Source organism: Dermacentor albipictus, chromosome 7, assembly GCF_038994185.2.
Source record: "Dermacentor albipictus isolate Rhodes 1998 colony chromosome 7, USDA_Dalb.pri_finalv2, whole genome shotgun sequence".
In the NCBI taxonomy this organism is placed as follows: Eukaryota; Metazoa; Arthropoda; class Arachnida; order Ixodida; family Ixodidae; genus Dermacentor; species Dermacentor albipictus.
Window position 1 is genome coordinate 139668607 of NC_091827.1, and position 25726 is coordinate 139694332.

Sequence of the window (25726 nt, forward strand, 5' to 3'; positions counted from 1 at the left end):
TGTGACGGCATAGCAGGGGTTACAGGCCGTGAGATTAGGAGACCTGGAGATGGTCTGTCGGGCGTGAAGAAGTGACGGCCCACGCAGAGTCAAAGCTAACACTGATCAGGTTCTCACTAACGATGGCTTGGACAAGTGGTATCATCGGGGAGGTAGACTCAAAGGCGCGAGAGCATGTGGAAGCGGGAGACAGGGCCTCATTTTCGTGTCCGATAATCTTTGTGACATGCGCCGTGGTGAGCGGTACCTGTGGTGCAGGTATGTACGCCTTCACACGACGACGTTGCTCTCGTGTTAGAGTGTCGCGCGAATTGATGGGAGATGCGTCAACTTTTGACGTTCTCAGAATGCTTGCATTCCCGTATGATGGAGTCGACCGTGTTGCAGTCCTGTCAATGAATGAATAACGCACCTGCTATCCGTTTTAAAACATGTCCCGCTTTCTATGACTCCGTTATGTCATGTTCCACTTTGTGATAAAGCGCCAGCACTTCCTTTATATAAGAAAGATGAGAATCCGTTAATGTTTGGGCACGTTACACCAGTGCGTTCCTTGTTGCCACCGTAGGACCAATGACCTTTCTGAGCAGATCCCGCATCTTTCCCTTGCAGGAAAAACAACTTTCTATTTTAGCTTCATGATTCCAGAACGAGACCTTTGCTGTTGGTTGCGAGTAAAATATAACATTCGTCAGCATGACCGTATCGTCACATCGGTTGTTCTTACTTACACGCACGCATAGTGCCGACCAGTTGTCTATATCGACGTCATCGGTTGTGGACAACGTTCCTCAATGTTTGCAGCACAAGGACAACTGTTTATCTTTCTATCTTTGTGAGAGAGGCCGCCTCTTCTGCCATTGTAGCAAACTCCAAGCGACGGCTGCATCGTAGCTCCATCGTAATGAGGTCCTACTATACAAGACCACGAAAAATGTTATGTAGATGAAGAAATACGCCAAATAATAGTTACAAAATGTATTCAGACAAGTCACAGTCAAGATGGCAGAATAACCACAACCACGAAGGAGCTCTTAGGTTCGTCGTGTTCGTGAACTTGCAAAGAGCCTTTTTCAGGATGCGGAAATCACTTATACAAATATGTTCGCGTAGGTTCGTGCAAAAGGTGTACCCTTGCTTGTTCCCGGTATATATAGGTAGTAATTCGCTGAAATAACAATTTGAAAATAGACAAGTAGATTTCAATACAGTGTTGTGCATTGTGTTTGGACAGTATTCTTTTTCATCGAAGATAAGCCATAAGGCATTCGAATGTTGGTGTACAGAGCCATGACATCTAGTGTGAGGAGAATTACGTTTTGCGGTAGTGTGCCCTTAGCGTTATTATCTTCAACAACTCACAGCCGGTGGGGGTATGTTGTGCAAATGATTGAAGTATTGGAAAGAAATTGAGAAAACACTTCACATTAAGAAATGTGGAAATGCTCTCTGCCGGAGTTTTGTTGGTTGATGTTATCGGCCACCTTGGGATAATAAGGGTCTTTAGTAGAGTGAGTAGGATTTTATTAATTTTCCGAAGGAGGAGATGCGTTTCGGCAACCGTGGAGTGCGGACGCCTGGTTTCTCTGCTCCTGCGACTACGGCGCGCCCCGCCGCGCCCACTCACCTGCGTTACTACAAATCACCGCGTTCCTCGCAAGCTGACACTAACCTTGTATGCGATGAGTTTATTTTTTGCCGCGCCCCGCGCCTCTGCAGTTCTGAAGCAGTTCCAACGCGGCTGCCCTTGCCACGGGCATAGCTGCCTTGGCGTGTTTTCTGCACCATGAAACAAGAGCGCCAAGCAATCAGCTCTTCCGAGGCCCACGTTATAAATGGGCGTGCAAAGGGCCTTCGGCCAATACACCGCTCTGTTTATATGGAGAATTTGCCTACCGCAACGTCATTTTCCAACGAGCAGGACGTAATCGGAGAACGCCGCCGCGCGTTTCTCGGCCACAACGAAGACACCCGAGGGGGATACCGCGGGACTGGCCGCTAATGGCATTGTCACCTATTTTCCGTGCCAACAATGAGAGATGGACACTCCGACCGGAGAAACGATGGAGGAATGTGCTGCCCTGAATATTTACGATGACAAAACTGAGGACGACGCAGGTGGCTGTTGGAAGACAGCCATACATCAGCGACGCGTCCATGCAATGCACGCTCGGAAGCAATCCTCCGAGAAAATCTTTGGCATTCCGGACGCCTATCAGCTACCGTACGCAAGCGCAGTCGGAATCAGAACCTGCCTCAACTTCCTTTGCACGATGAAAAGATATTTCTGCGGCCTCATGGAGGACTTTGTCTGGATAAGTGAACGCTCAGAACTCGCCAGTGTTCTATGGAATGCAGCCGGCTTGAGCACCGAGGATCGCCAGGACATCATATTCCGACTGCGACCTAAGCAGAACTTGGCTGTCATCAGCACACCCCATTCACACATGGCCGACGCATTGTACAAGGTGAGGGAGCTGAGTCTTGGTCAGTGGGTCTATCCGATCACGACATATTTTGCAGCCCCAGAGAACTCATGCAAGACAATTGTTCCTGGTTTTTACCCGGTGAGCCGTCATTCAAGCAAGCTAGTGGATGGATTTTTGGTTCCTGGAACTCAAATAATTCAAGCACGAATGATGCGTAAGACCAGCGTTGCATTTGTAACATTTGAAATACTGAAAGTGCGCTACATGCGTTTGTATGACGGTTTCTCACTACATGGGTTTCTATGGTGCAGACTTGCGCTGCTAACGCCATCGCCCCTTCCAATTGGTTTGCAAGACATGTCACAAGCTCGGCCATTGGGCTGATTGCTGTCCTACGCCGCACGTGGTCATTTGCGCGAGGTGCGGAACCGATTACCCAACCCCGTCGTATGCGTGCACCTCACACTGCAGATCCTGTCACGGAACCCACCCTACAACGGACGGATCTAAACTGCCCGCGGCATGCTAGGCAGACACTGAACAAGGCTTGGGTGCGGAAAGCTCTCGAAAATGAGCAGCGTGAACTGCCACCCTCCAGCGACGCAACCTGAGCCACAGATACGGCAGAGGCCCGACCGTCATGCGCCCTGACGAAAGAGACCGGACAAGTACGGTCGGAGACCCGTTCGAGTCCCGTCATAAGTTCCGGACCCACTCCAAGTCTCGGTACGGATCCCGCGAGGCATCGACGCTTCTCTCGGAGAAGCATCCTACTTCCCCATCTTCTCAATCTTCTATGTCACGATTGAGTGCACTGCAAACCTATTTCCTCCCTTGTCAACTCTCCTTTACATCCTACGCAACAAAGAGCTATGGGACGAAGACCCCCGCGATTGACCTCTTGAGGTCCTTCGAGCTGTCTACGAATGGGCTCGAAACGTCACCGAAATCACCTCAGGGATCCTGCACTGAGGATTCCTCCTATGCTCCACTTTCCGTTCAAATATTATTAATAAAGGTGTTTTAGTCTCTCTTTCTCTCTCTCTCGGAAGGAGGTAGCCTTCAATAAGCATTCGAATGGTGGTAGATTGTACGGCATTGTTTTCTTTACTGCGCTGCCTCGTTTTGTTTACACGGCAGCACTGCCTGACAATGTCGCCGAACGTACCCTTACATTGGCAGGTTTTCATTGGCTACTTTTTCTTCGTCTTCAGCGAAACGGCATCGTTCCCTTTTACATATTTATTTATGTATTCTTTTATTTATATATTTCTTTAATATACCCTCAGGGCCAAAGTCATTACAGAGGGGAGTGGGTAATATAGGTTACAAAGACAATAAATAGAATACAGTGAATTTTGTTAGAACATAATTTCAACATTCTCCAAAACAAACAAAGGTTGTTAGTGCATCACGAAATCGTTGATTATCCTCAATGGCTGCAATATCGGGAGGGAGGTGGTTCCATTCGACAGATGTCTGGGGAAGGTATGACTGAAAACAAGCTTTAGTTTTGCACTTTTGGATGCCAACCTTGTGCCGATGATCAGTGCGATGGGAGTTGTATTCCGGTGGTGAAATAAGATCGTCATGTAGCGTGACGTGATGATATACCTTGTGGAATAGAGTGAGGCGACTGATTTTCCGACGAGATATTAAATATGGGAGAAAAAGGTTAGTTTTCATGGCTGTGATACTTGCAGTACGGTTGTAATTGGAAACAATTAAGCGAACGGAGTTATTTTGTATAAGTTCAAGAGAATATATAAGGTTTTCATGCCCAGGGTCACATATAGATGACGCGTATTGAAGTTCAGGTCGTATTAGTGATTTATAAAGTAGGAGTTTTAAGGACGAAGGAGCAGTAGAGAAGTTGCGACGCAAATACCCTAGCATGCGATTAGCGTTATTGGTAACGTATTCAGTATGGGCATTCCATGTCAAGTTTGGTGATATATGTACGCCTAGATATTTATACGATGCGACGGAATCAAGAAATGCCATTAACCCAATAAGAAGAAGGGGGAGTGTAACAGCAACGAGAAACACGGATCAACTAATATTTGTTAATATTTAATTCCATTTTCCAAGTTTTACACCAGTTAGAGACCAAATTAAGATCGGTCTGGAGAGTATTAATGTCGTTGAAGTTACGTATTTCACGGAAAATTACACAGTCGTCCGCAATAAGGTGGCTGGCAAAAGATAGGGTGGACGGAAGGTCAATAATATAAATTAAGAATAGAAGGGGTCGGAGGACGGATCCTTGTGGTACACCAGATAGTACGTTAGTAAGCAGTGAAGTTGTGCCATTAGTGAAAACAAACTGACAGCGGTTGAGAAGGAAAGATTGAATCCATCTAAAGACATGTAGATCAAGATTAAGATGACTTAATTTATAAAGCCACAATTGATGGCATACTTAGACAAAAGCTTTCGCGAAATCTAAAAAGATGCAATCGGCGCAAGATGACTGGTCAAGAATGCAATGCAATTTATCAGTGAATGGGAGTAACTGCGTTTCGCAGGATATGTTTGACGGAAACCATGTTGCGCAGAAGAAAAAAAAAACTGTTATCATCAAGAAAGGTGGCGATGTGTTTAAAAATTATATGTTTTAGTAATTTGCAGCATGTGCTAGTGAGTGAAATGGGACGATAATTTTGAGACAATTGCTTATTACCGGATTTGTGAAATGGGACCACCTTCCCGATTTTCCAGTCGTTAGGGACGCTTGATGAATCGAGTGACTGCTGAAACAGTTTTGTTAGTATATTTAACTATAAGCGCAGGTACTTTTTAGGAATTTACAACTAATTTCATCACACCCCGGAGATGAATCGTGCTTCAAAGACTACATTCATTTAGCAATGCCAGGAGCATCAATACTTATTGGTGACATAATGGAAAATCTGTGATGTGGCATATCTGGAAGATCAACCGCGTGCTAGAGGAAAAGCTTTCAGTGAATGTTCTATTCAGTATGGTAGCACAAAGGTTATTTGGGATTATGTTGCCGAAGATATCTTGCAATGTAATTAAGGGGTCGTGTGCAAGGTGTATAATGCGCCAGAACTTTTTAACATTTGTTTTCAAAATAGATGGTAAAGTAGGAGACAAGAAATTGTTTTTTGCAAGTTTTAGGGTTCTTACGTATGTGTCGGAAGCAGTATTGTATGTCGACCATCGCTCAATAGAAGATGAAAGTTTGGCAAGACGGAACAAACGTTTCTTTTTGTTAGATAGTTGCCTGATGTATGAATTGTACCAGGGTGCTTGAGGGTTAGAGGTGACGACGCGCTTAGGAATATATTCGTGTGATAGTTGGTTTACCTTCGTTTTGAACAGTAGCCAGTTTTCTTCGGCAGAGCAGGTATTGAAATGAAAAAGGAAATGATCAAGAAATGTAGATAGCTAATTATTAATAGCGGCAAAGTTAGCGCATTTGTAATATAGGATGGTTTTCCTTATTTTATTTGTTTTAGGACGTGGCGTAATAATGACGAAATTGAGCAGAAGATGATCACTGATACCTGGCAGATATGTTAGATCTGTAGCTAACTCTGGATTTGTGGTTAGGATTAAATCTAGAGTATTTGCAGTACTTGTTAGAGTCCAAGTGGCTTGCGTTACCAACTATGTTAGCGAAAACAATGTACATAGATCTAAGAATTATTTAGCTTGGGACAAGGGCGGCGATGAATAAGGTGGATGAGCAGTCCACATGATACTTGGAAAGTTAAAGTCTCCGAGTATAAAGAGTGGTGATGTAGGATAGCGTATGCGAACCAAGTTCTAAGCATCATGGAATTCGTTAGTGAATGTGCACGAATAGGATGGAGGGCGGTAGCATACACCAATGATTATTTTCAGATGATCGATGACTAATAAAGCGAAAACTAGCTCCAACTCGCTGCAGATTTGAATGCATGTAGAAGGAATATCTTTTGAAATGGCAAGCAGAACACCACCGCCACGTCTTGCCGTCCTGTCGGAACGGTACATCGAGTAAAGATGAGCGTCGTGAAAGATTTCAAAATCAGACACGTGTGTTGGGAGCCAGGTTTCTGTTAGTGGAATAATGTGAGGTGTACATGTATCGATACGCAATATAAGTTAGTGTGTTTATTAAGAACGTTTCTGACGTTGGTATAAAGGACAGACACATTAGATAACTTCCCACTGGCCCTCGCGATTCACTATGATACAACTTGCGATGCAGACTCGGTATGTAATCCACTGGCTTCGCCACGTGTGACAATCCCATTGGCAGTGTCACCGGTCACTGTCCCCTGCACACCATGTTCGCCACGTGTCACGACCTCGTCGACAGTACCGGTGATTGTGCTATACATAAAGCATCTGTTAATGAAGCGAAGCTTGTTGTATCGCAGTTTAAAAGAGTGAGGGCCAGCGTGGGTGCTACCGAATTCAAACAGTTTTTTTTTTCGATCCAATTGTGTTGCAGGCGAGAAATCTTCACTGATAGTGATGCCTTTTGATTTGAATTCATTACGCAAGGAGAGTATCTTTTCTTTCATTTTTGATTCGGTGAATTTGGCTATGACAGGACGACACTTATCATGTGAAAAAATGCCCAGGCGGTGTGCACGCTGGATTAAAGTACCAGAGCACGAGTCGACGACCTCAGTCAATGCTTCCAATAGCTTAGATTCGATATCTGCCCAGGACTCCTTAGCATCTGATATACCCCGAAAGATTAAGTTGTCACGGCGTGATCTATCTTCAGCTTCGCCAAGACGAGACTGCAGGAAATCATTTCAATTGCGCTGCTCATCCACTGATTTTTTTAAACATGAAAGTTCTTGACTAGTGCTGTCAAATTTTGTGGCCCTCTCGTCGAGTTCATCCAGCCCCTTCTGCATGCCAGCTAACCTTGATTCTATGTTCTTTTGACTATTTTAATGGTTTTTATGTCCGCTGTTATTCCAGCCTGGCTTTTTGAGGTTTGCAGCATACGAGAGTGTACCTTTTTCAGGAGCTGAAACATAACCTTCATTTGATCAGATGGATCGTCTGGTAGGCTATCTACATCTAGGAGGACCTCGGAGCGAGTTGTGGGACCCGGGTTCGACTCAATGTCACCCGAGCGCAATAGCAAGAGAACCATCGAAAAGCAATCACAAGCAATATCACAGCAAACCCGTGTGCACGGGAGCAGTAACAAATAGCGATCGTTGCTCCTTTTTGTGTGTAAAGACTACTGCGTACGCACCTGCACGATGAAAAAACGAAGTATTGGAGCCATGCCGTTGTCACTGCTCCTATGCCCACTGAAGGGAAAGCAAGCGCGTCGGCTTCTCAAATCCGGTGCGGGTGGTGATGGCATTGTCGATGACGCTGGATGGCTGTGGACGAGCCACTCGGCGAGCGAATAACCACAGCCAGACGTGCAGAAGCTGTCGGTGTTGGAAGTTCCGGCAAATTCAGCCGCCGGGCTAAGATCAATCGGCGAGCCACAGGGTGCAGCCGAAGGATGACGTCACGATGTTCGACAGCACTGCCTGCACGCTGAAAAAACGAAGTATTGGAGCCATGCCGTTGTCACTGCTCCCATGCCCACTCTTCATGCCCACTCTTTGACGGATGCTGCCTGGAGCCTGAAGTGATCGACGCGGCGCAATGGCTTCTTGGGTACCACTCGTTCTGCACACCTTCATTTGACGTGATTATGCCTCCTCTTCGACAGGTGGACATGAACTACGGCGCACCGTCTTTGGGCACGCTGACATCACGGGAACCTCACCAGGCGTGCCTGTCGCTGTAAAAGGCGCATGTGCACGCGCCTACTTCAGTGGACACGGCAGCACTGCCATGACAATGTCATCGAACGTACCTTACTTGTTCAGGTTGGTGAAAGAAAATATGGGCTTGATAGCTGCTACCTCTGTTGAATAATGCTACCGTGCCGGCATAGGCTAGTGCATTGTATATGTGACTGCTTTTTGATGGCTTTCATGTTACTCAAGGTTTCTCGAGATAACGCATCTAAGCCCGGTCCTATTACTGAAAAAATTTTCAACCAAATAATTAACACGCAGAAAGACATTCAGACTAAAATTTCAGACGTACAGGAAAACCAGACATCTTCTGAAGCACGCATTCTTGAAATACAAGCCAGGCATCTGCCTATTAAAAATAAACTGTAGAGAATTGATGAAAGTCGAAAAATAGCTAACCGACTTAGAGAGCGTTGTTATTGGTGAAGAAACAGCGATGAGCAGCATTTCCAGGCAGCTTAATGATTTCGAAAACCTATCTCGCCGCAACAATCTCAAAGTTAGAGGTGTAAACGATGAAGGGCGTGAAACACAGGAAACATTATTGAAGAAGTTTAGTAATGATATATTATGAAATAAACTCGGACAGAAACTGTATTCCATCGAAATATTTCATAGACTAGGAAAGAAAACACCGGGCAAGGAAGACCTAAATTTCTAAAGCTAATTGATTTTAGAGATAAGATGAAAATTTCGTAGAACTGTCACTAGCTCAAAAATACAGAAGTAAGTACATCAGAAGATTATTCAATAAGGGTTACTGAGATTGGCAAGAAGCTATGGAAATCTTCAGATGAAGACAGTCGTAATGGCACGAAAGTTAAATATATCTTCAACAACATTAAAAGAGGCGATGTTCTGTACACGTGAGTTGAAGTTACCGACGGAAGTCAGGTCTCATTCTCTCACAGAGGCCGATCGTGTGCGACTCAATAACTGGCCCAATGGATGCTTTAGTTTTATAAAAGTAAACGCCAGGAGCATAGCTATTAATGTAGCCACCATTGAAATTATATTTTGGTGCATGAACCACAAACTATGGTAATGAATCAAACTTGGCTTCATCCGGACATGACGAAATGCTGAAGTCGCCCCCCCCCCCCCAATTATACAAGTGGAAAATACCAGATAGAAAGAGGTGGAGGAGGGGAAGTTATGGTTAAACGTGATTTACTCTTTTCTCTACTTCATGTTCCGAAGAATATAGAATCAGTTTGGAATTCCCCTATAAACATGCCTAATAATCTGTGACATTTTATGGACACAAAGCTAAACCATGGCGACCCAATACTACTTTTAGGCTATTCTATTGTGCGAGGCGTCGACTGGAATGCGCTATCCTTTAATTCAACGGATGAGTCAGGCTGTGAGCAACTAATAAAACTGGCGTGCTGCTGAAATTTAACTCAAGTCGTAGAAATTTATACGACAATATGTGCAACATCATGATTTATTCTTCACCTATTCTTTGTATCTTACGAACTGCTGTCATATCGCTGTATATGTGAGCTCCATGAGGGCTTGTCAGAAGGTAAAATGGTTATAATAGATTTAGACATGACGCCAGATCACCCGCATCCGAAACCTCCTAACATGGTTCTCAACTTTGATGCCACTGATGATGTCACTTTGTTGGACTTCCTCCAGTGTTCATTTGACAATTTCATTTGTCTTCTTGAGACCAGTGCTGTAGCTGACGAACTGTGGGATAGCTTTTCAAACTAAGTTGACTACTGTAAAAGGCAGTTTATCCCGAAGCATTCAATACGCGCAAGAAGAAGTGCACAAGGATCACTAGAGCAATTATATACGCCAAAGAAAATTAAAACAGAAGCGGAGCGCAAACAAGATTATGTGTGATCCTAATAAAAGGAGAGCCATTAGTCACATGAGTAAAAGCCTGAAGCGTCTTGTCAGGGAGGCTAGGGACAAGTTTTAGAATATAATGCTCAACAACTTTTTAAGTCATGCACGTAGAAAATGTTGGCGCTTTGTCAATGCTTCAAAGTTTCAATGTACCGGGCCTAACAATAGTCAAGAACGAGCTGAAAGCTTTAATGGAACAGCAAAGGGTATGGGACAGAAATGCTCAAGTCACCATGACATTTGGTGGCACACTGCGCACGATGCGTTGGCAAGCCTATCTTCAGAAGAACCAAGGCTTTTGTTCGATGCCGATCTAGAATAAAGCACGCGAAATCTTGAGCGCATATTTTATGCTCAAACATCACCCGGGATACCACGTTAGCACACATTCTGTGGCGCTGGGAGAAAGAGCTTTTAAATTATTAGACGGATGTTAGATCAAGCTATATGTGTCATTGTTAAATCAGATGTGCGTACAGTAGCTTCTTTTCTGTCTTTTATTTGACACGTGGCTACTTAGAATAGCTGAATGCTGTAACTTGAACCTGAAACTCTTATACCATTATCAAAGGCACAAAACTCGTTATGCCAGCAACCTAACGGCGATGCTGAATCTCACATACTTCTCCATTTCTATTTCTTCCCTGTATATCTCGTAACACTCAGTTTATTATTCTCTTGCGCACTTTTGCGCACTTGTCAACCATACGAGTCCTTTTCCCGTGTACACCTGGCCCCTCCCGTTTCTTTTTCTGCTGTCACCCTCCTATTTGTCCTTTGTTTTTGTCTTTGCTTATGGTATTTAATGTTAAAGACCCACACCGACACATTCCGATGTCACAAACGCTAACACGCCTTTTTCGGGGCCTCGACCACACAGAGTCACGCCACTTCTGTGAACCGCCGTGACCACGGCTACGCCGCACTAGTGAAGCTAACGTCCCTTGAAGGACCAAGCTGCTGCCTTCCAACTGCCCTATCCATTGCCCAGAGACTCCACGTCGTCATCATAGCACCTTCAAAATTAGCCTATGCGTTGCTGCTAAGCTACTCAAGTCCTTCTTCCTCAACTCGTCTAGATGACGCAGAGAATCGCTCTCGGCGCAATAACCTACTTTTCTATGGTTTATCCGATACCAACTCCACTGAAACGTATTCGCTAACAGAAGACTTGATCATTCGCCACTGCTCTAACTACCTGGACACCCAGTTGAGCCCTAGCGACATTGAATGCGCCCATCGCCTCGGACGACACTCTAAGGACAGGAAACGCCCAATTATCGTTAAGTTTACATCATTTAAAACTAAAGAAACAATTTTTTCTAAAGGCTCAAAATTCAAAGGTACAGACTACAGCGTAGGTGAAGACTTCTCGCGCGGCGTTCAAAACTGCCGGAAACATCTTGTCGCTTTTGCCAGGGTGAAGTCCGTGCCTTTTTCCCTGAGATTTAAAACTTTGCATATTGGCCCCAAACGTTACGTTTTTGATGAACTTTGAGAATCTGTAAAAGAAATATCTTAACAATCAACTCATCCTTGCCGGTCATCGCGCTATCCCCCACCTACGCCATGTGCCAACGTTTCACTATCAGTAATCTTTACTAACATTCGCAGCTTCCAGCCGAAACGCGATATCGTATCGAACCTTGTAACTTCGTCAGGCAGCAATCTACTTATATTAACCGAAACATGGCTGAACAACGATATCACTGACTCAGAAATTCTGTTTGACCTGCCCAATTTTAGTCTTTTTCGCGCTGATCGCAAGTATTCTCGTGATGGAGGCATCCTAATTGTAGTCAGCGAACTGCCATTAATGTCGCGTCAGACTTAGAAATGCTGTGGATTATGTGCCGCGCCTCACCTCTGACGTTATTAATCGGTGTGTGTTATAGGCCACCTCGCAAAAGTCCCGACTTTCCCCGCAAGCTTCACAATGTTCTAAATAGACTAGTATCAAAGCACCCTAAAGCACACATCCTACTTTTTGGGGACTTCAATTACCCCAATATCGACTGGAGTAACCAACCTCAGCCCATACTTAGTCAAGAAGAGCCGAATGACTTCATTGACGTTTGCCTTAATTTTAACTTGAGCCAAGTTGTATCCGTACCGACACGCGTCGCAGGGGAAGCAGCGAACACTCTCAGTATCTCATACTGACCACTCATCCAGACAGTCTTAATTTCATTACAGGCCTCTGAGAAATCAGCGACCATAAAGTAATCCATGCCAACTTTAACTTCTCACCTGAATTGAAACAAACTTCCCAGAAAACTATTAGGGTCTATGATAAGGGAAACTACGAAGCAGTCAACTCTGAAATAACGAACTTTCTGTCGGTCTTTGAAACATCCTATCTTTCCAGAAGTGTGAATGAGAACTTGACCCTTTTCAAACATAAAGTTATCGAACTAACAAATAAATACATTCCGTCATGCAGTTTACGAAAGAGTAATCAGAAACCCTGGTTCATAAAGACACTGAAAAGGCTCGAAAACAAGAAAAAACGCGCATTCCGTACAGCGAAACGCCACGCAAACCCCCCCGCATGGGAAAAATATTATGAAGCTGAGAACGCATACTTGGCCGAGATCGGAAGTGCTAAGCGTTCATTTTACGAAGTAGTACTACCAAAATTGATAGTTGATAACCCCAAGAAATTCTGGAAGGTGATAAACCCGAAGGAAGCGCGCGCTATCACCCTCACTAACAATGCTGGTGAAATCGTGGCTGATTCCGACTGTGCAGACATCTTTAACACTGCATTTTCATCTGTATTTACAGACGAATCCAATGCACCATGTTTTACACTACCCCTTATTATTGCTACAGCCATGGACGCCATAACTTTCAGCAGTAGTGGAATTTCGTGCATAATTGATAAAATAAAAAATTCATCTGCCGCCGGCATAGATGACGTCAATCCAAAAATTTTGAAAAACGCTAACCCAGCCTGTTCCGGTATTTTCTGTTTATTGTTTTCACAATCCTTCTCCGAAGGAACCATTCCAGACGACTGGAAAGTGGGGAAGGTCGTTCCCGTGCACAAAACAGGTAATACTGATTCACCTCTTAATTATCGGCCCATTTCATTAACAAGTATTCCCTGCAAAATCATGGAACACGTCATTTACTCCGAAATCATGCAATTCTTAGATTCCAATAACTTCTTTCACCCGTCACAGCATGGTTTTCGTGAGGGTTTTTCGTGCGAGACTCAACTAGCCATTTTTCTTCGTGACATTCACGCAAACCTTGATATTAATCTACAAACTAACGCCATCTTCTTAGACTTCGCTAAGGCATTCGACAAAGTACCTCATCAACGCTTGCTGCTTAAACTTTCCCAGTTATACCTGCATCCAAACATCATCGCGTGGAATAACGAATTCCTCACGCATCGCTCTCAGTCTGTCTTCATTAATATCCAATCCTCCGACCCGCTCCCAGTCACCTCTGGCGTCCCACAAGGATCCGTCCTCGGTCCCTTGTTATTCCTCATTTACATAAACGACTTACCCCAGCGCGTATTTTGCCATATCCGCTTGTTCGCTGATGATTGCGCTATTTATCGTTCGGTAACTAACCCTTCTGACCAAGTGTCCCTTCAGGCAAACCTAAACCTCGTGCTAAACTGGTGTTCGCAGTGGATGATGACACTCAACCCTAACAAATGTAAGTACAGGTCTTTTCACCGCCGTCGCAACCCTTTTGTTTTTGAATATTCCGTTTCTAACTCCCCTGTTGACCTCGTCCAGTCTTATAAATACTTAGGTATCACCATTTCTCATGACTTATCTTGGCGACTGCACGTAACTTACCTAATATCATCAGCTAATAAAACATTAGGTTTCTTAAAACGTCACCTGAGGGAAGCCCCTCAACACGTCAGACTACAAGCATACATCTCACTTATCAGAACTAAACTGGAATACGCATCGCCCATCTGGAACCCTCATCAAGCATATTTAACAAATGCCACCGAAGCTGTACAAAGCCGAGCTACCAGATTTATTTCCTCTTCATACTCATACGACGTTAGCATATCATCGCTAAAATAACAATCAGGTTTGTGTGACCTTTCTGCTGGCCGTCGCATTGCCAGTCTTGTTTTATATCACAAGTTTTTTTATTCGCCCCTCAGACAAGAACCATACATCTGCGCACCCCCACCACGCCGATCCCATCGCATCGGTCACCCTCTTCAAGTTTTGCGTCCACGAGCCCGCACTACTACCTTCATGAACTCATTTTTTTCACGAACAGCTACTGACTAGAACGGCCTTCCCCACCATGTCGCTGCCATAACCTGTCCATCCACATTTTCGACTTCTGTGAACGCCTGCATCTTGTAAACCCCAGCCCTTATGTAACACCCCGAAAGGGGTCTTTAAGGAAAATAAAGTGATGTGATGTGATGTGATGTGATGTCTTTGTTACTCGCACATTCACCGGCTCTTCTAAAACCATAAACCCATACCGCCTACGACACCTTCGAGGGCCTCCTAACCTATCGCTCCCGCATAGTGGTGTGACATGTTATGAACACGTACACGTTACGTTATCGTACGTATAAGTGTACGTTATGTAGCGCATTTTATGTATACCTAGCCGTCCTATGTCCCTCTTTATGTCTTCTTTTTCTTTTTTTTGCCTTCTTGCCATTCTCCCGCTGTTTTCCCCTCGTCTTTGAAACCACGCCTAGACAGGTGAGATGACAGCGCTCAGTTTCTTTCGAGTCTTTCTCTTTATGGTGAGACACCACCGACAACGCCTACACCTGACGTCACTCAACTAACCCGCTAAAACTAACCTTCCGAGGATCACGAGGCCGCCATTGACGAAGACAGGTCCTCCTATGGAAACATTGGCCAGCCTTTCTGAGGCACCTTATTCCTGTTTATATCCGTTATACCATGTGTACTACTCCATCTGTCAGTAGCTTTTTTTCAATTTTGGACCTTCTTCTCATGGTGTTTCTCCGTCCTCTCGCTTCTCTTACTAAGCAAGTGATCCATATGTACTTGAGCTTCATTTTTCTTACTGTGCAACTGAACATCATAACACGAAAAGTTGTTATGCTTACCTAAAATTTGGATACATCAATATAGGAGCAGTGTAGGCCAATGGAACAACTGCGAAGAAAAAACGAAAGAATTAGGGATAGCGAAGCCAACTCTTGAAAGTAAAAAGAATGGTGTCACGTCGTATAAACATGAATGCTTACAAACATAGTTTTCCAGGAAGTGCACTTGAAAGTCAAAATTGCTTAAACGAGACCTGTAAATAAAAGAGACGCTTGAAGAAAAATGTTGCTTGCTTACGACATTAAGAAGCCCATCGCCCTTGGCATTAGAAAGTGAAAAATCTACGTAGACACAATGCAAGCAATATCGCCCTATAACATAAAAAGATGACAGTGTATTTTACGTATAAATAATATGGATGGAGCCGAAAAAGCCAACATCGAAGCGGTGAACTGCGGCCGGCTGGAATCACCCGATGCCCGGCGTTAGAAAACATGATGCCGGCCGCTAACTTGGCTCGGACCGAAATAATCTCTAAGCGAAATTCGTCGCTGGAAGCGGTGAAGGCGTTAAGGCTGTTTCACATGCTGCGACTGGAGCGACGAAAATAGGTGAAGTCACACGCGTCGCAATGCAATTTTTAGAGGGCCCATTTCACATGATTGCGATTTCAACAATGCAACTAGTGCGACAGCCACGGTTGCCTACTGCCAGGTTTCGTGGCACACGCTGCATAATTCTTTTATTGTAATGAATCAAACATTTGTATTACATTATTGCCGGCTTTTCTTTATTAGGAGCAAATAATATGCGTGTTTTGTCATTTAAACTCGAGTTGAAGTTAAGATTTGTGTTGGAGTGCGGAGTGGCGGTTTCTGAAGTTCTGTGCAATGAGACACGGCGCACGTAAACAGCTGTTCACACCTGGTTGTTCAACGCTGTGTGTTGCCTCATCTGCCTTCTACGATTATTTTGTTCAGCCTGCGCAACAACAATCAAGATGACCTTTCAACAAGTTTATATAGCTACCCTAACCGCACGTGCAGTATTCGGAATTCGGCCAGTGTCATTTTTCCCGCATTCCACACCACACATTGTATCTTTGCCTCATGTATGAATGTGTAAACGTTGAATCACTGTGGTGAAATAAGCTCCAACTCCAACTCCAACAAACTCGTCGTGCCAGCCCAACGAGATCCTCGCGCTACCCGTGCTCGGCGTCAGCTTCTGGAGAAATTATGTGCGTATATTGGTCGTGATTGTCAATATGCAGCGCTTGCTCCTAAGAATGTTCTTGCACCAAACGGAACAATAACCACCAACCTGAAATCCCGCGTCGGCGCCTGAACCAAGCCGCAAATGATCTGTGTGATTACTGAAGGTGGAATGTAAATTCGTGACATTCAACCGTAGCGGTAGTCTGGTTCGTCCATCGCGGTGCCTTTTTATACATAATATATATATATATATATATATATATATATATATATATATATATATATATATATATATATATATATATATATATATATATAGTAGGCATAGAGGGATTCTTCAGGCTACCTTTCAAACGTAAAGAACTTGAGTGGTGCTACAAGGTAAACAGAACAAGTATTTAATTTCGACAGTTTCGATCGGTGGACCGATCTTCGTCAGGGTTTACAAAAAAATGGCAGTTCGGCCGTGGTAGGGAAGACACCAGACCGGGTACCCGGTCGTTCTTACATACATCAAACCGAGAGGAACAGTTGTGACAGTGATTGATTTTCGGCACCTTGGCAGATTTACAGCGGCCTTTGGCAGCTATGCAGGGCAAGAGGAAGGCGGAGTCACATGTATGTAGAGCAAGGAGGTAAGTGAGGGAAAAAAAAGGAAAAAGGAAGAAAGAAAGAAAACGGAAAGAAAAAGAAAAAAGCACACAGGAGGAGGGAGACGTAAGACGGAGAGGGAGGGGGGCGGGAAGTAGCGGCAGCTAGGTTCCCGTGCACCCGAGGCAAGGAGGGAGAAAGCGGTCGCTCCGCAGCTCCAGTGCGTGGGCTGCCGATGTAGCGGGAGCGGGTGGCGGGGGGCACAATAGAGAAGGGGCCCAGAAGGAAGACAGAAGAGCGGCAACTTGTAGAAAGAAACACAGTGTCACAGTACAAATATACAAGGCACGGCCCGTTCCGGCAGCTTTGTGGTCCAGCTATGGTGCGAAAAAAAGAAAAAAATAGTTCCAAAGAAGAATATATGCATGGGATTCGCAAAGCAAGTGCGCCCATGGGCTTAGATTTAGGGAGTCGAGTTAAATAGCCTCCTTGTGGTCCAGTTTTTGAACGTTTAACAGACAACCGACATCAAGTCAGCACGTGCGTATTTCAGGAAGGGCAATAGGTCACTCAGAATGACCACTTCAGTGGCAGGGTCCAGGAAACTGAATTTATTGGTTTTCCGCTCGCCTCCTTGAGGCGCATGCGGAAGGGTGAGCAAGCAGTGAATAGCCAGCGTCTCAATTTTAGAGTACATAGCATGTATTCGCGTTTCCCATGCACTTTCACGGCATATCCCGGAGGCACGTCATCCGCCCCGGACTCTCATTAATTCCTTTAGTGTACGTTCCAAATTTATGGATGAAAAAAGCAGAGAGAATCTTTTTTCATCCATAAATTTGGAACGTACACTAAAGGAATTAATGAGAGTCCGGGGCGGATGACGTGCCTCCGGGATATGCCGTGAAAGTGCATGGGAAACGCGAATACATGCTATGTACTCTAAAATTGAGACGCTGGCTATTCACTGCTTGCTCACCCCTCCGCATGCGCCTCAAGGAGGCGAGCGGAAAACCAATAAATTCAGTTTCCTGGACCCTGCCACTGAAGTGGTCATTCTGAGTGACCTATTGCCCTTCCTGAAATACGCACGTGCTGACTTGATGTCGGTTGTCTGTTAAACGTTCAAAAACTGGACGACAAGGAGGCTATTTAACTCGACTCCCTAAATCTAAGCCCATGGGCGCACTTGCTTTGCGAATCCCATGCATATATTCTTCTTTGGAACTATTTTTTTCTTTTTTTCGCACCATAGCTGGACCACAAAGCTGCCGGAACGGGCCGTGCCTTGTATATTTGTACTGTGACACTGTGTTTCTTTCTACAAGTTGCCGCTCTTCTGTCTTCCTTCTGGGCCCCTTCTCTATTGTGCCCCCCGCCACCCGCTCCCGCTACATCGGCAGCCCACGCACTGGAGCTGCGGAGCGACCGCTTTCTCCCTCCTTGCCTCGGGTGCACGGGAACCTAGCTGCCGCTACTTCCCGCCCCCCTCCCTCTCCGTCTTACGTCTCCCTCCTCCTGTGTGCTTTTTTCTTTTTCTTTCCGTTTTCTTTCTTTCTTCCTTTTTCCTTTTTTTCCCTCACTTACCTCCTTGCTCTACATACATGTGACTCCGCCTTCCTCTTGCCCTGCATAGCTGCCAAAGGCCGCTGTAAATCTGCCAAGGTGCCGAAAATCAATCACTGTCACAACTGTTCCTCTCGGTTTGATGTATGTAAGAACGACCGGGTACCCGGTCTGGTGTCTTCCCTACCACGGCCGAACTGCCATTTTTTTGTAAACCCTGACGAAGATCGGTCCACCGATCGAAACTGTCGAAATTAAATACTTGTTCTGTTTACCTTGTAGCACCACTCATATATATATATATATATATATATATATATATATATATATATATATATATATATATATATATATATATATTAATACGCAAAAGAACCTGCAGATTCAGTGCATGTGTTGAAATTTATGCGACGTGAATTTTTTCATCCAGTTGTAAAATAAACGCTGCTAAAGTAACTGCGATATATATAAGTGGTCTTATTTTAAACAATCCAATTTGTCATCTTCTGCAAGGTTTGCTTATGCAGCGCATGGGTCACAATCTTAATATCATGTGATGCTTATGTACTACACTGTTGCACCGTGACGTTTGTTGAGGGAGGGATGGTGCGAGGTGTATGCAGATGAATTAATGATATGCGCTCATGTATTTATATATTTATATACCTCGCAGGCTGCAAGGTTGGAGTATTAGGTGAAGGGGAATAAGGAAACAGTTACAAAGGGAAGAAGGGCACAACATCATACAACACTGAACAAGTAATAACACAAAAAACCGCCTCCGCACCCCGTACAGACGATAAACCAGCGAAGCTGAAATGCGCGGCTCTACTGTTTATCACTTTGGTAATTCCGATGGTTTATTAAAGTCTTTCTCAAATATTGGTTACGTCTGTTTCTTATGAGGTTATGCACACGTTTGGCTTGATTTTATCTTATTGTTTATTTGGAATTCCACACATCGCCCTTCGCATATTTACCATCATGAAGGATGCAATGAGTTGTTCATTGTATTATTCCATCTGATTCATCAAGGTCTTTCTGAAGTATGTTGCGAATTTGTGTTTCGTAATGCGTTAATCATAGTATTTATGACTCGGTTATGCACTGTATTTACCAAGTGACCCATCGGGGCTGCAAATTTCATTTAATTAAATACAGGGGCTGATTATTGAACCCATCGCGAAGTCGGAGAAAGACGGCTGCACGCGCGCTCTGCTCCGAGAGAAAAACGACGTCACTATTGGTGTAGCCATGGCCTGCCGCCCGTTTGCTGCAAGATAATTATGTCATCATAATCTTGTCTTAACCACGTCCCCCTCTTTGTGCTTTCCCAGCAATAATACAGTGATAAACGTATATGTTTTAAATTCGTAAGCATATTTATGTCTACCCAACGAGAAATTTGTCCATCCGTCACCTAAGACGAATGAAATAGCTCATACCCTCGAGTATGGTTGCTGCGGTGGGACGACGAGTCTTTCGCCTAGGCATATACAGTTTCACCGTAAAAAGAATGAACGCCCTTCTGCTAGATACTAAAGCGATCCTAAGGCGCAATAAAAAATGAAAGTTTATTGAACATGCCGAGTAAATGCTGGTTGACCAGCAATAAATCGAAGTGACACAAGAGGGAGAAACAAGAACTGATATGTGACTAAGCAGATGCCAAAAGGAAACCCATCCATCTCTGAAAGTGCAACAGAGGCCGTGCTCACACAATATTCGCCCAGTGTCTTAACATCGACAGCTTCTGTGCTTTTTCTAGGCAGCCAATCTGCACAGAATTCAAGATTCTTCCTGTACAATGCATCCTAAACATCTGAGAGTGCATTGTAAAGGAAGAAGCTAGCACCCTGACGTAATAATTCTGCGAAAGCCGCAAGGTGAAGGGATGTAATTAATGAAGGTAAAATGAGACATCCACCCAAACGTAGCTAAGTGCTACAAAGGAAACCCATATGGTCTGTTTGAAAGAAAAGCTCCGCAGTTGAAGACAAATTTGTCCCGGTCCGGGACTCGATCTCGAGACCACCGCATTTCCGGGGCCATGACGCTGCCGCCTGAGCCAACCAGGCAACTAGCAGATGGCAGGACGAAGTCAAATTTATAAACAACTCACAAGCAAAGGCAACAGTTTCACGTAATAATTCGGCGGAAAGCCGCAAGGTGGATAAAAGTAATTAATAAAGGGGAAATACCCAAACGAAGCTAAGTGCTACCAAAGAACCCCATACGGATCCCTCGAAAGAAAAGCTCCGCACATGAAGAAAAATTCGTCCTGTTAAACTTTTCTTTAACTGTGAAGCTTCTTTATGGAAGAACCTGTATGGGTTTTCTTTGTAGCACTTAGCTACGTGTTGGTGGATGTCTCATTTTCCCTTTATTAATGCAGTATTCTGTGCCGATCAGATGCCTAGAGAAATTATGGAAGCTATAGATCTAAAAACGCTGGGAGAATCTTGTCACTATGGCCTGCGTTAGAAATGAATGCATTTCCTGTGAGGAAACACATAAATTTTTGCTTCTCCTTTTTGTGTATGTTCGGCTTATTGCTTGTCAGCCAGCATTTACTAGGCGTGTTCATTAACCTTCCGGTTGTTAGATAATCTCGGTTTTCTTGTTCGTCCGTGTGTTCTCTGGTGCTGTTTGCAGCCAGGCTATTGTTGATATTTATAGACTTCAACACGATCCTTTAATGGCCCTTATGATGCTTGTGTTTACCTTATATATTCATTTATTTGGCCAGTGTTGCGAGGGTGTATAGTGTGAAGCAGTAAGAGCATGGCACGCATACTTCTAATGAAAACGTTTATTGTGAGAATGCAGTGATTTTTAAAAGTTACCAGAAAGTAGCACATCAAGAAAACCTGATAAAACCCAGTCTCTCATGAAACCAAACAGTCAAAAACAGGAAAGAGAAAAACAAAAATAAATGTACAAGTCCAGGGAAAATGGCCTTGCGATCACCAACTGTGCTGCGACTGTCTTCCAAAAAACAGGTATTTTTTTTTCCAATGGCATAAAACAAGAGGATTGTGCTTGCTTAAGCAAGCTGCCAGTCTATCTATAGGAAAAAGAACGATGTTTCTTGAAAGCAGCTGGCATGAATGATTGGCGATTGCAGTGATTCGTTTTTTCCTACATTTGGAGTTTTTATCTGTGTTTTCTTTCAGTAACATTTTTATTTATGTTTGGTTGTATCAAACACCAATGTTTGCTTGCCTTGTTGCTGTCTCTTTTTTTTTTCTGGTTAACTGTACACATTGCCTCAATTTAACAATAAATCTTAGTTGGGGTATAGCCCTCATCCCTCTCTAGTGTCATCCGGTTGATACTGCTTCATGCCCTTGCAACATTTATGTGTGTATGTGTGTGTGCTATTGATTTACATTTGAAATCAGGGGCTTCGGCGGGGGCGTTGTTCTTCTCCTGTGCAGCCTCATGGATTCATTAATTACAGAGCAACAGAAAGACAATAGAGAAGAACGAAGTGAATGAACGAAGTGCTTTGATCTTCTCCGCTGTCTATTTTTTCGCTGTAGTTAATAATGAATCCATGCCAACTCATCCAGTTTTCATTTCTTACCTTGGGCTCATGAGCCCGCTTGTGTCCTAGAATACCTGCGTGGCTATGTATATTGTAATTTAATTTCATGGCCGTGTGCTTGCAAGTCACAAGTCAATCTCCCAACTTTCCCGGCAACCTTTTGTGATCTATAGGTCCCAACAGTTTCTGGTGATTGCATGCAGGCATGCAGGATGTTGTAGTCTGCAAATGCGCACTGCAAGTGCTGCTTTCATTGCTCTCAGTTCAGCTTTGCTGGTTGTATGGTATTTATTTTTATGTAGTATCACACCACTGTTCCACTGTTATTGCCACATCAGTGTACTGTATGTACCTGACGTTTGTTTGGGTTATGATTCGCAACCTCATCTGTGTGTTTGGCAGTTGCATGTAGTCTCCTAGCCTAATTGTTTACACCAATATTGCACGATATGGGCCTGTCATGTTTCAAGTTCAAGTGCTCCTGATGTTGTGTTTCTGTAAGGAGTGGTAGTCATATTTGCATCTCACATGCTAGCTGGCATAGTATCTTGCAACCAGGTTCCGAGGCAAAGAATTAGGGCAGCAGATCGCAATTCTACTGTGTCTAGGTACTTGTTCATTTGCTCTTTCCTGCAGAAGTCTTCAAGAATGGTAAAGTTGGAAATGCCTGTCAGTGCCTCACGTCTGTATTCGGTGAGTTGTCTTTTTTGGGCGCTGCTGATAAGTCAACGCGTACGATGCCTTAGGCACAAGTACAGCATCTGCGATCTTCCATTGTATCCGCTCGACCACCGCCCATGATTTTAAGATTATTCTTTTCAGTGTGTGTTGAATTTGTGCACAGGCATGGCATAATTACTTAGCCCACGTGCTGGATTCGCCATCTTTGCCTTTGCCATCTTTACCTGATTTGGGGCTGTTGACTTGCCGATATATTTGTCCAGCTATATGAAGCACAATGTGCAATCTGGGGTAGTTCTTGATTCGGGTCTTATTACTGATGTCGATATGAGCTAATTAATCAGAAAATGAGAGGCCAGACTGTCTAACAAGCCTTTCATGTAGTGGAGAGCTTGTTCCATCATTGTTGATTTCTGTATAAGTTAGCTTTCCCATAGACTGTAGTACTCGATAGACTGTAGTACTTCTGGTAGTGTACCAGTGTTTTTCATGTGAGCAGGTGAAATTCATCTCCAGCCCTCAGCTGAAATTTTCTTTTCAAATCGTTGCAGTTTAACTAACGTACTGTAATACCAATTTTTTGTTCTCATCGTTCCTCCTAATAGAGTAGCACGAGGTACCGTATTAAAAGGCTCTTCACTCTCTCCATTCTTTCATAATTGGTATTACACAATGCCATCTAATTGAGGTACTGCTGCTTATGACCCACTCATATCTAGTATGAGCTTTCATCTCTACTGATATTGTTGCAGGAAGAAAGCAGGCCCACGAGTGCGAAATAATGTATATTTACAACTGATGTATATGGCGTTCGGGCAACTGCCAGACTTCGTTTTCCTCTAGTCCAATTCAACTTCTTCCTTCCCTTCGCCGTAACATCACCACCCCGGCGGAGAAGCTCCATCCCGGTGCAAGTTATAGAGCCTTACTTAATGCGGAGACACAGGGCTTGAGTTTGACGACGTGAACAACATCGCTGGTGACATTGTAAGGCACTGAAGGCTGACCGACTGGGGCGATCTCGTATGTCACGTCGGACAGTTGGTGTAAGATCTGGTATGGACCAGCATAACGGGAAAGTAGTTTTTCCGACAAGCCGACGCGACGTGAAGGCGCCCATAGAAGGACAAAAGAACCACGGGAAAAATAGCTGTCTCGGTGCCGAAGGTCGTAGCGTCGCTTCTGAGAAGCTTGCGAGTCTGTGAGGCGATAACGGGCGACATCTCGGGCCTGGGTGGCTAAGTCAATAGCATCGCGAGCGTAACCAGTGCTGGGTGATTGTACTGCGGGAGGTAGCACCGTGTCAAAGGGCAAGGTGGGGTCGCAGCTATACAAAAGGTAAAATGATGAAAACCCGGCAGTATTGTGACGGGACAAGTTGTAGGCGAAAGTGATGTATGGTAAAGCGACGTTCCAGTCGCGGTGATTGTCGGAAGCGTACATGGCCAGCATTGCAGTTAGCGTGCGGTTGAGTCGCTCGGTGAGGCCGTTCGTTTGAGGGTGGTACGCGGTAGCAATCTGGTGTTCTGCAGACCAGGAGCAGAGAAGATCATCGACGACCTTCGATAGAAAGTAGCGGTCGCGATCCGTCAGCAACTGGTAAAGGGCACCGTGGTGCCGGATGACGTCGTATCATCATCATCATCATTTATTTTTCCTTAAGGACCCCGGTTGGGGTATTACATAAGGGGGGGGGTTACAGAAGACCAGGATAGAAATGAACATATGGTTACAATTTCTTACAAAACTCAGCCTGTCGATTCGTATTAAGAGGAAGCTTTAGCTCGGGTGCTCCTATCTAAATACATGTAAAAGGAGAATTCGTTTTTCTCGCCAACCACTGCACCAAATTTGACGGGGTTTGACGCATTTAAAAGAAAAACTTAAAATCTAGTGACTGTTGGTTTCGAATTTTCGATTTAGGTTGTCAATTTTTTATTAAAAATTGGCAAAAATCACAAATTTTCAGAAAACGAAACTATCAAGTTTACAACTCCGTAACTCAGCAAGAAAAACGATATCGCAATTCTGTGAATTGTATGTGATAGCACATCTAAAGCGGACAAATTCGACATCTTACACATGAATGTCAAAAAATTTATTATTATATAATTACAACTTTTGCAGAACCCTTGTAAACAACGTAACAAATTCATGTAAGATGCAAAATGACATATCAAATTTGTCCGCTTTGAATGATCTAACGGATGCCGTTTACAGAACCGCGATATCTGTGTTTGATGCAGAGCTATGAATTTGTAAACTTTGTACTTCTATTTTTTTCAACCTTCTGAATTTTTGAAAATCTTTCGAACAAAATTCAAGCCCTAAATCAAAATTCCGCTTCCAACAGTCACTAAAATTTAACTTTCTCTCTCAATTGCAACAAATTTCATTGAAATCGGTCCAGGGGTTATCTCAGAAAAACGTTTTTCCGTTTTTACATGTGTTTGAATAGGCCGCGTCGGAGTTGGGCCCGAGCTAAAGCTTCCTCTTAAAATAAAGCAGAAGAAAGCCACGAGGCTCACTGAATAGAATGAAAAAGCAAATCAGCAGAACAGTCATAATGTGAAACAGCAAAGCAAAAGAATGAAGGCAGAATACGGTCATTATAAGGTTACGGTTTAAGGTGATCCCTAAGCATCTGCTTGAAGATAACGAAGTTGCACTCTTTGACAACTCTATCTGGTAAAATGTTCCATTTTATAATGGCGCTATGCAAAAACGATTGATTAAAGGAAAATGTTGAACCATGCAGGTGCCGGATGCTGAAAGAGTTCAAAAGGCGACGAGATATACGGATTCGTGGGATTAGAAGCCTTCAATATAAAGCTATAATAAAGTCGCTGGAAAAGGCACAGTTTTGCAATTTCCGACGCAACACCAATGGTTCGAGTCCTAGAGATGATTTAATCGCACTGACACTTTCTTCACGGCTGTACCTAGAAGTGATGAGACTAGCGGCACGATTTTGTATTGATTCTAATATATTAAT

At 44.0% G+C, this 25726-nt stretch overlaps 1 protein-coding gene across 1 annotated transcript in view; it reads right to left on the reverse strand.

The window, feature by feature from the left end:
- The window catches only part of LOC139047299 (uncharacterized), a 1527628-nt gene that overhangs the window by 272820 nt on the left and 1229082 nt on the right, over positions 1 to 25726 (reverse strand). The window contains exons 21-22 of the mRNA XM_070521114.1: positions 15327 to 15379; positions 15186 to 15234 (exon numbers count right to left, since the gene is read on the reverse strand). Of these exons, the coding sequence (XP_070377215.1) occupies positions 15186 to 15234; positions 15327 to 15379 (102 nt within the window). The remainder of the gene's footprint in view (positions 1 to 15185; positions 15235 to 15326; positions 15380 to 25726) is intronic.